The 9,865-nt window shown below is 43.2% G+C and overlaps 1 protein-coding gene across 1 annotated transcript; it reads left to right on the forward strand.

Annotated features, from left to right (window-relative positions):
- Positions 1 to 1,613: 1,613 nt before the first annotated feature.
- Positions 1,614 to 9,383, forward strand: TMEM129 (transmembrane protein 129, E3 ubiquitin ligase). The gene is made up of 4 exons (XM_071556972.1): positions 1,614 to 1,966; positions 3,355 to 3,829; positions 6,069 to 6,228; positions 8,751 to 9,383. The coding sequence occupies exons 1-4, from the start codon at positions 1,762 to 1,764 to the stop codon at positions 8,997 to 8,999; spliced, it is 1,089 nt and encodes a 362-aa protein (XP_071413073.1). The 5' UTR covers positions 1,614 to 1,761; the 3' UTR covers positions 9,000 to 9,383.
- Positions 9,384 to 9,865: the final 482 nt, after the last annotated feature.

Below are 9,865 nucleotides of genomic sequence, written 5' to 3' on the forward strand. Positions count from 1 at the left end.
GTTGAGTCATCAGACGGCAACGAGGGGATGGTTGTTCGAACAATACACTTGCTAACAAGGATGTCTTTCAGAATGAATAAAGATGCACAGAATCCAAGAGTGATTTTACTGATGTAACCACCTTCAAGAGTCATTAAACCACTATGAATTCCCGAGCTCCATCCCAACAGTAACACATCAACCATCTGTGAACGTAAAGTGTCACATTCCGGGGGTGGCATTTCCTACGGGTTTGGTTCCCCATCAGTAGTAGTGTATAACATCCCGTGCTGCCTTCCCTGACCTGCCTTTCCAGTTCCACAATCTTCCCTTTCTCTAAAAAAAGACAAATATGGAAATTTATTATTATTATTATTCCAGGGTGCGTGCAGGGGGTTGTTACATTCCGTGAGAAACCGCGAATCTTGTCCCAATTAGTTATTATTTGTGCTTCAACAGTAACCACCTATCCCAGTAAGGGGATCCTTTTACTGTGTCGGGGGGATGTACACAGATATCTTAAAATGTGCCTCCCTTTAAGGCATTTTAGGATGTTACATCCCTGTCTTGAAATATTAGAAAACACAAGAAAAATATTACAAAAATTACAAAATATTAGAAAAATTAGATATTTTAAGAAAATATTAGAAAAAATAGATATTATTAGAAAATACTAGAAAAATTATAGCATATTAGAAAATATTAGAAAAATATTAGAAAATATTACAATAAAGAAGACAAGGAAAAACAAAGATAAGTTTTTTTGGACCCTCAAGAAAAACCAGCCATTCCCCCGCTTTGGATGCTGCTCTCGTCGAACAGAGAACTCTTTCTGGTTTGTACAGAACTGGAATCGGTTCCTTTTGCCAGGCCCGTGGAGCATGACCTCGTTCAAAGCCCGAGGCCACGGGGAGGGGCTGCGTGTCCCAGGGCGCGGGGTGAGAGGAACATCCGCATCCCTCCCGATGTCTGCATCCCGCCTGGAGCGGGGCCGCGGCTCGGGGATGGCAACCAGGCAGGCGCGGAGGGATGGAGGGGAGGAAGTGGATGGAGGGAGGAGAAGAAGGAGATGGATGAACGGAGGGAGTGGATGGAGGGAGGGGAAGGAGTGGATGGATGAAGGGAGGGAGTGGATGGAAGGAGGGGAAGGAGTGGATGGAGGGAGGGGAAGGAGTGGATGGAGGGATGGGAAGCAGCAGATGGATGAACGGAGGGAGTGGATGTATGAGGAGAGGGAGTGGAGGGAGGGGAAGAAGCGGATGGATGAGCGGAGGGAGTGGATGGAGGGAAGGAGCGGATGGATGAGCGAAGGGAGTGGATGGAGGAAGGGGAAGGAGCTGATGGATGAGCGGAGGGGGTGGATGGAGGGCGGGCAAGGAGCGGATGGAGGGAAGTGGAAAGAGCGGATGGATGAGCTGACGCAGTGGATGAAGCGGGGGCAAGGAGCGGATGGAGGGAAGTGGAAAGAGCGGATGGATGAGCGGACGCAGTGCATGAAGCGGGGGCAAGGAGCGGATGGAGGGAAGTGGAAAGAGCGGATGGATGAGCGGACGCAGTGCATGAAGCGGGGACAAGGAGCGGATGGAGGGAGTGGACGGGGCGGATGGAGGAGCGGAGGGACCGCCTCCCTCGCACTGCCGGTCCCCGCCCCGGCAGCGCTCACCCCGCGCATCCGGGGTTGCGGCGGGAAGTGCTGCTGGAGCGGTGGGAATTACCGCTCCCCCCTGGAGCACCCGGGGGCGCGGCGGGATCATCCCGCTCCCGGCCCCAAGCCCCCCACCCATGGAGAGCCCCGCGGTGACCTTCACGCTGGCCTACGTGGTGTTCGCCGTGTGCTTCGTGTTCCCGCCCGACGAGGTGCGCTCGGCGGGGCTGACGGTGCAGAGCCTGCTCTCGGCCTGGCTGGGCAGCGAGGACGCGGCGTTCGTGCAGTACCACCTGCGGCGCAGCACCGGCACCATCCTCGCTCACTCCCTCCTGCCCCTCGGTGAGTCCTCCCTGTGCCACCCCCGGGCTCGGCAGCAAACCCGAACACCGAGGAATTGTTTATTATTGAACCACAGAGTTCACACTCTGCTTCCTTCAGCCACGTAGTTCTGCTAAAATTTAAGTGGCGCCTTGCAGGTTGTTCTGTTCGGGCAACGAATTCAAAGCATCTTCCTTTAGGTATATAATGCTGGCAAAAGTGTCATCTTGCAAGTAATTTTTATTCAACAAATGCCAGCCATAGGATCATAGAATCAGTTGGGTTGGAAGAGACCTCTGAGATCATCAAGTCCAACCCTTAATCCAACCCCACTTTGCTAGATCAAGTGCCACATCCAATCTCACCTTAAAAACCTCCAGGGTCGGAGAATCCACCACCTCACCTCCCTGGGCAGGCCATTCCAATGTCTGATCACTCTCTCTGTAAAGAACTTCTTCCTGATACCCAACCTAAACCTCCCCTGGCAGAGCTTAAGCCCGAGCCCTCTTGTCTTACTGTTGGTTGCCTGAGAGAAGAGACCAATCCCCACCTGGCCACAACATCCTTTCATGTTCCTTTAGGTATGTGATTCTGGTAAAAGTGGCATCTCACAGGTAACTCAACCGATAAACTCAGATCATCTTCCTTTAAGTATATGATTCTGATAAAAGTGGCATCTCGCAGGTAATTTTATTCAGCAAATTCAGATCACCTTCATTCAGGTATATGATTCTGGTAAAAGTGGCAACTCACAGGTAACTCAACCAACACATTCAGATCACCTTCCTTTAGGAATTCTGGTAAAAGTGATGACTCGCATGTAATTGAACCAACAAATTGAAATAGCCCTCTTTTGTGTATATAATTCTGATAAAAGTGGCATCTCTCAGGTAATTTTATTAACAAATTCAGATCGCCTTCATTCAGGTACATCATTCTGGCAAAAGTGGCATCTCGCAGGTAATTTTATTCAACCAACAAATTCAAATCGCCTTCATTTAGGTATAATTCTGGCAAAAGTGGCGTCTTGCAGGTAATTTTATTCAACAAACTCAGATCATCTATGTAGATCAGTCTGGTAAAAGTGGCATCTTTCAGGTAGTTTTATTCAACAAATTCAATCACCTTCCTTTAGCTATATGATTCTAGTTAAAGGGGCATCCTACAAGTAATTATTAACCTGCAAATTCAGATCAGCTTCATTTGGCTATGTAATTGTGCTAAAAATCAGAGAGATGTAGGCACCTCACATTGCTTAAGACCAGAGACTTGAATTTGAACTCATCCAGAAGTACAGTAGCTCTCTTGAAGGTGAGCACTGGTTAGATACTGGACCCAACTCAGCCTATTTTGTGCTATGTGTGTGTTTATATGTTGATTGGTTTCTAAAAGTGTTTTTTTCCTTGCAGGTTATTACCTTGGTATGTGCTTTGCTGCACCTGAAAAACACCTTTGCTTTTTCTACCTGGCTTCAAAAGAATGGAAAACTTTCTTCTTCTTTGCAGTTCTCCTTCCAGCAGTCACCAGTGCCCTGGCTTATTACTGGTCACGGAAAGGTTGGAATAATCACCCATTAGCCCGAACTCTCGCTGTCCATGCTCTCCCACAGTCAGGCTGGAGGGCAGTAGCTTCCTCCATCAATACAGAATTCAGGAGAATCGACAAATTTGCCACTGGAGCCCCAGGAGCGAGGGTGATTGTTACAGACACATGGGTGATTAAAGTGACCACCTACTGTTTACACGTGGCCCAGCAGCAGGACATTCATTTGACAGTGACAGACTCCAGACAGCATGAACTCACTCCAGACTCAAACGTGCCTGTGCAGTTCCTCACCATCCGGGTTGCCAGTATCAATCCCTACGTGAAGGCATTTGATATCCGGTAAAACAACTGTGTTAGCCCTGTTATGTCACCTATATGCCATTTCATGGTGCCGATGGGGTGCTTTTGTGTCCTACCTGAAGACTTCCATGTCTTGTCCCTTCATTTTTGCTCCCTGTCTGATGTTCAGAGGTGCTCTTTGTGCAGTTCTGCCACACAGCACAGCAAAGAAGGGTTGTTTAGAAAGATTCACACACCAGCAGCATTGGATGCACAGTGGTTAAACAGATAAACTGCCCTGTTTGATCCATTCTTAGAGGATGTAACTGGAGAAATTGAGGTCAAAAATAGAGAACAGGAATGAAAGGGAGAATCCTTGGTCTTCACAGTTTTGGGTGATGAGAAATAGTTATTTGCCTAAAACTGGCTGTTGTTCACCCATGACTTTGTTTTTTTCCTTCTGCTTAAAGCTCATAATTCTGTCACTGCTCAGAAGAGTTCTCACTGAGCTACTGTGAGCCTCTGCCTTTAAAGCAAGGAAGTAATTTTGGTCTATTTATGATTTATATGTTCTTGTAGCCGTAAATCATAGCAAACATGAACTGTTAGGGCTTGTTTTGCAAGGGCCCATGCTAGGTTTTTTCAGCAGTCTGTCTGGGTAGCTGGGCAAAAGCACAAGTTCTGCAGAAACACGTAACACTGAGCAGAAGGGTGCTAAAGTCTCTTTTGTTGTGTCATTGAAAGGAGTACACAAAGCCATGTTAGTGCTCCTAAAACTTTATTTTTGAAAAGGCATTTGAGTCTTGTTGCTGTAAATTTGTATGTCAGCAGCATTCATTTACAGGGTAATTAAAAGCAGACTTGGCAGGTGCACAGTGGGGCAAGCACGAGGTCATTGTGTTGGCGATTCAGGTGAACAGAGCTCAGAACAAAAGGTTAGTTAAGGGAGGTATGACAATCCTAAGAGACTTTTATAGACCTATGGAAGTGGTGACCAAATGAGTATTAAACAACCTATGACTTTCTTCTGCAAGTAGTTCAGTTCCAGAGTGATAAAACGACATCCCCAGCTGAGAAAATCATGACTTTGACAATTCCATTTAGGAAAGCCAAACCCCCAACTTTATTTTGTGGCTAAACAGCATAGCATCAAGAACGGTGTTTAAAAGCTCTTCTGATAAAATGTCAGAAATAGTAAATCTCTGCTAGAATGTAGCAGAATCATACAGGATCATTGTATATATCCAGAATCAGATACATTGGGATATTTCTGGAAGAAGAATGCTTTTGTGCAGGTGGGATATGTTTCTCTGCGTGTTCAGTGTGAATTTTTCCTCTGGATGGAAAGGTCTCTGTTATTTGCATGGGTAGCATCTGCTAACAAACAGATAAATAATCTGTTTATTATCCTTTAGTTGTTAAACAATGGAGACCTCTGGGAGCTAAAGCTAAGCCAGCGTTGCATTGTGCTTGGCTCTGGAAACTCAGTGAGTGGTAGAAAGAACGAGGGCAATGTTCCGTGAAACCTGTTTAATGAGTGGAAGCACCAAGCTGGGGAGTTCTGACACTACAGTTCTGAACTGTTCCAGTAAAAAGGGGTAACAACAGGGATGTGTCATTGCAGGACCTGTGCAACTTGAGGTCTGTGGGCATCACTTCAGTTTACTTTAGCAGAAACAGCTGGTGTGAAATGCATCTTGTTACAGCCTTGAATCAGCAGTGGTTTGTAACCTTTGCAAAATTTGTCTAAAATCATATCATAAAATCACAGAACCTCATAAATTGACATTCTTCTGCTACTTATATGTACTAACTATATCACCTTGTGAGACATGCTGCATGATATAACTAATTTCTGTCCTCAGGAGTTTATAAACAGGATTTTAGTTATGATCTAAGTAAACAGGCATTAAAAAGACAGACAGAAGTTGTGCATGCAGTACTTTACAGTTAATGCATGATTTACGTACTTGTATTGCTTTTGTTCATACTGATCACTTCAAAAGCCTTCCTTTATTTTGTGTGTGATGTTTTAGGTGATCCCTGGCATATCCTGCTGGCAGTCTGACCACGGATATGAAGGAGGACAGAATGTACTGTTGGCTAAGCTGTGTAAAAAACCAATAACTAAAGAGCAAAAGAAAACAAAATGCTCACTGATTATTTATTTTGGCTCATGAACCAGCCTAAATAGCTTTTCTGTGGATTCACTTCTCTGATGTACAATCTCTGCAGTGTACTATCAAGGTACTTGAGCAGATAATCACAGTAATGCTTTGTTCCATCTTTTCTTCTTCAGGTTGAACTCCACAGAGTATGGGGAGCTCCGAGAAAAGCTCCGTGCTCCTATCAGCAATGCAGCTAATGTTGTGATCCATCAAAGCCTTAGTGATTTATTTTTAGAAACCTTTACGTCTCTGGTGGAAATTAACCAGACATATCAGGTTCCAAGCACTCAGGTGAGACTTTCTATCCTGATGCGGCTGTAATAATTATACTTCCCATACAGGTGATCCCGTGATTACTGTGTAAATTGATAAATGTTTACTTAGGGCTGTTTCAGATTAATTATTAACAGAATTCATTGTTGTGCAGTTAATAAACAGGTTTTCTTAAAAATATGGCTTAAATGATGAATTATGATAAGTGATTATTAACTGAGGATTATTAAGCAGTGATCACATGGTAATTAAACAGTAATTAATAATAAATGCTAATTAAACAGCCATCAAACACACTTCTAATAATTAAGGTATACAATATGCTTTAGACCTGCTATAAGCAGTTGCTTACTTTACTGTGGATAATAGGTAGAGGGTAAGGGATCTCAGCCTGGAGAGGTAACCTTGAGAGGTGTCTTACCTACCTGAGGCAGCCTGCTGGCCTACAGGAGAGCTTAGTGGGCTCAGGGAGCAGCAGTCACATACTTAGAGTGAGGGGTGGTCAAACTGCCCTTTGGTGTGGGCGTGCAGCCCTAGGACTTACACTTTCATCTCGTTACCTCCTGATAAGACATGGCCTAGATTCCTTAACTTCCTGAAAAGATACAGCCTAGCACAGTTCCTTAAGGTCTGCACAGCTGGGCTGACTCCAGTCAGGCCTCTTTGTCAGTGATGCCAGAGCCAAAATTCTGTTTGCTCGGTCAGGGTTGGTGCATCCTTCACAAGGGCTCACCTGCTGTCTCAGTAAACATGTCATGAATGTACCTCTGGCTGCTGCTTCTGTTCTTCAATGAGGAGAATTGTATCGTGAGCATTTTTGAGACATGAGAAATTATAATACAGTGAAATAGAGTCCCCTGTAATGATTTCCACAAATATATTACTTGAAAATATTTGGAAATGATGACGCTGCACTTCCAGAAAGTTTGTGAGGAGCCAGAGTCTCAGCTGTTGTTGCTATTCTTTAGGCAGTTTGCTTCGTTACATCTTGCTTTTCTAGACAGCCAGGCTTTGCTGGATCTTCTGCTGAAATAAACTAATAAGTCTTAATTGGGGCTTGCTTTACTTATGAATAACACCATGGAGTCTTACCTTCAAGTAATACTGTCAGAGACCTGGTCATTATTGCACTTGTGGAGCAATCTGAAGTGTGACTGTACCACTGTCCAGTATACCAGAGGGAAATAACAAAACCAGTTCTAGTGACCCTGCAGGGAGTCTGTGTCTGATATTTCAGCTAATGGAGTAGTTGGTATCTTTGGTAGTGTCGTGGTGTATTCACTGTGTGTTTCTATGAACTAGCTAAAATAAAACTGGATCAGATATGTCTACACATCATGTTGTTGTATGTTCTGATTGCAGTGCTAGTGTGTAGTGAAACACAATGTTCAAAACAAAGAGAAGATAAAATTTCAATTGTTTTTAATTTTAATTAAAATTAATTGCTGACACAGTTAAGTATCAGCTGATCTTTGGTTTGACATTGAGTGATGTCATAACAAATGACAACAGTTAATCTTTCTATGCTAGACCTTTCTCCTGCCTAAAAACTAAGATAAGCCCTAATTTCACAAGTTAAAGCTGATGCACCTTCTGGAAGAAGCAGTTCTCCTGTTTCCTGCACCCTCCTGATCCCCATGTTCACACAAGACTTTGTGGTAAACCTATCGTGGGAAGCTATTGGAGTGGAAAGAGGCAAAGCAAGTTGGCTTCTGTTCATCTGGATCTGCTCCACAGCCAAGCTGCCAGTGTGGCTGAGCACTTGAGCTGACAGGGAAAGAGACACTGGAGTTGGGAAGTAGAGACCACAGAGCAGAGCTGCTTTTTGTTACACCAGTAGCAGGATGAACAGGTCCCTGTGCCTGTTGAATGTGCTGTCATTTGAACTTTGTCAAGTTCTTTGACAGCTGGAAGACACATGGGAAATGCTAATTATTGTTTATTAATTGCAAAACACTTCATAGCAAGATGATGTCCCTATATGCAACCACAAGTTCATGTGGCATAATTAACTGTGGGGAAATATTAATTATTACAGTATTATCCAAGACAGCTTAAGTCTAGTCCTTCAAGAGTGTTCTTGTGGTCAGTACAGCCCTGGTTTCCACTTTAATGTATCTTACTTGTAAAGATGGAAGATAGGAACAGCAATTTGCTGTAATAAGTGGTAAGAACTGTTTGCTTTTTTGTTTTCCTAACTTTATATTGGTATATTTTTTGAAAAATATCTTGTCTAACTGATGAAGCTGGGTGCTGGCTTACCTTGCTGTATAGGGAAACAGGTGGAGCTCTTCAAAGAGAGAAAGAATGTTTATTTTCAGTCATTTTTGGTTAATCATTAGTCTTGTGCAGCAGTTCTGCTTTCTGTTTAAAGAGAAACTTTGCACTCATCCATTAGAAAGTGTTTAATATCTTCTGGTCGGGCAGTTCTGCCTTGATTATTCTGCCACATATAGTTTTCTTAAAGCCTTTCAAGAGAATCACAGAGAGCATTCTGTGCAGTTCAGTTCACAATTTGGATGCTTTTCTCCTCCTTTCAGGAGCTGGAGCCGTGCATAGGGTGTATGCAGACTATTGCTAACATCAAGCTCATCAAGAACTGCCAGGAGCCAAATGAAGGGGAGTGCCAGCAGTGCTACTGTCGCCCCATGTGGTGCCTCACCTGCATGGGCAAGTGGTTTGCCAGCCGACAAGACCAGCAGCACCCAGAGACCTGGCTCTCGAGCCAAGTGCCTTGTCCGACTTGCCGAGCTAAATTTTGCATTTTAGATGTTTGCCTAATACGATGAATAGTACTTGGGTACGTTTTAACTTTTTTAATTTGAATGTATTTCACAGTAGGTTTGGTTAAAAGCCTCCTAGAGTTGTTTCTGAGACTTTGTGTTCTACAAGGCTGCAGATTCCAAAGGTTTCTTTTACAGTATTGAAAACAGATGTAAATCTTTTCAGTTCCTTTCCAATTTTACCTGTATCTTTGGTTTTTACTCACCTGATGTGAGTTTCTGGATTTTAATTTTTTTGAACCCGTATTTTCCTTTCTTATGTCTTGGAAGATTATCCTTCTATATTTGCAGTATATTCTCTTTTCAGGTTTTAACATAGGTTAAATTCTTTACATTTTTAAATTTAACTTGGGTTTTGATTCTTCAATAAAGGGCTAACTGAGAAAATTACTTTGGTTAGACTTCATTGTTACTTTTGTTACTCTTTAATCTATTTGTAAAGTTCTTACTAATCTTTCCAGTTGTTCACAGAACAAGTGTACCAGTTGTGTTCCTTCTGCTGGTCCCCTTCACTCACAAAGGGTTTCAGTAGGCTGAGGAATTTAATTCCTGAAGATTTACAGCTCCAAGAGGGAACTTCTATTCCATTAATTTGTCTCTAGCTTAGTTTTTGATAGATGTCTTTCAAACAACAGAAGGATTCTGAAACATAACCCATTTACCTACACTGCTAATGCTATGCCATCCTTAAATCTGTGGGTTTCAACGAGCTACATAACTTAGGGGTTTTTGTTTTTTTTTTAATACATTTGAAGGGAGTGCAACAAACATCTGAGCTTTAACTTGTAAATTAAAATCACATGTAGATTAAAGAGAGAAAGGAATACTTTAATGCTTTGTCCAGGAGAATAAAAGCCCTAATATCTCCCACA

Source organism: Pithys albifrons, chromosome 5, assembly GCF_047495875.1.
Source record: "Pithys albifrons albifrons isolate INPA30051 chromosome 5, PitAlb_v1, whole genome shotgun sequence".
Taxonomy (NCBI): domain Eukaryota; kingdom Metazoa; phylum Chordata; class Aves; order Passeriformes; family Thamnophilidae; genus Pithys; species Pithys albifrons.

What these genes read in the sequence shown, in the direction of transcription:
- TMEM129 (XM_071556972.1), top strand. Translation starts at nt 1,762, where the DNA reads ATGGAGAGCCCCGCGGTGACCTTCACGCTGGCCTACGTGGTGTTCGCC. An exon ending in TCACTCCCTCCTGCCCCTCG is followed by an intron (nt 1,967 to 3,354) that starts GTGAGTCCTCCC and finishes TTTTCCTTGCAG; the next exon opens with GTTATTACCTTGGTATGTGC. An exon ending in GTGAAGGCATTTGATATCCG is followed by an intron (nt 3,830 to 6,068) that starts GTAAAACAACTG and finishes TTTCTTCTTCAG; the next exon opens with GTTGAACTCCACAGAGTATG.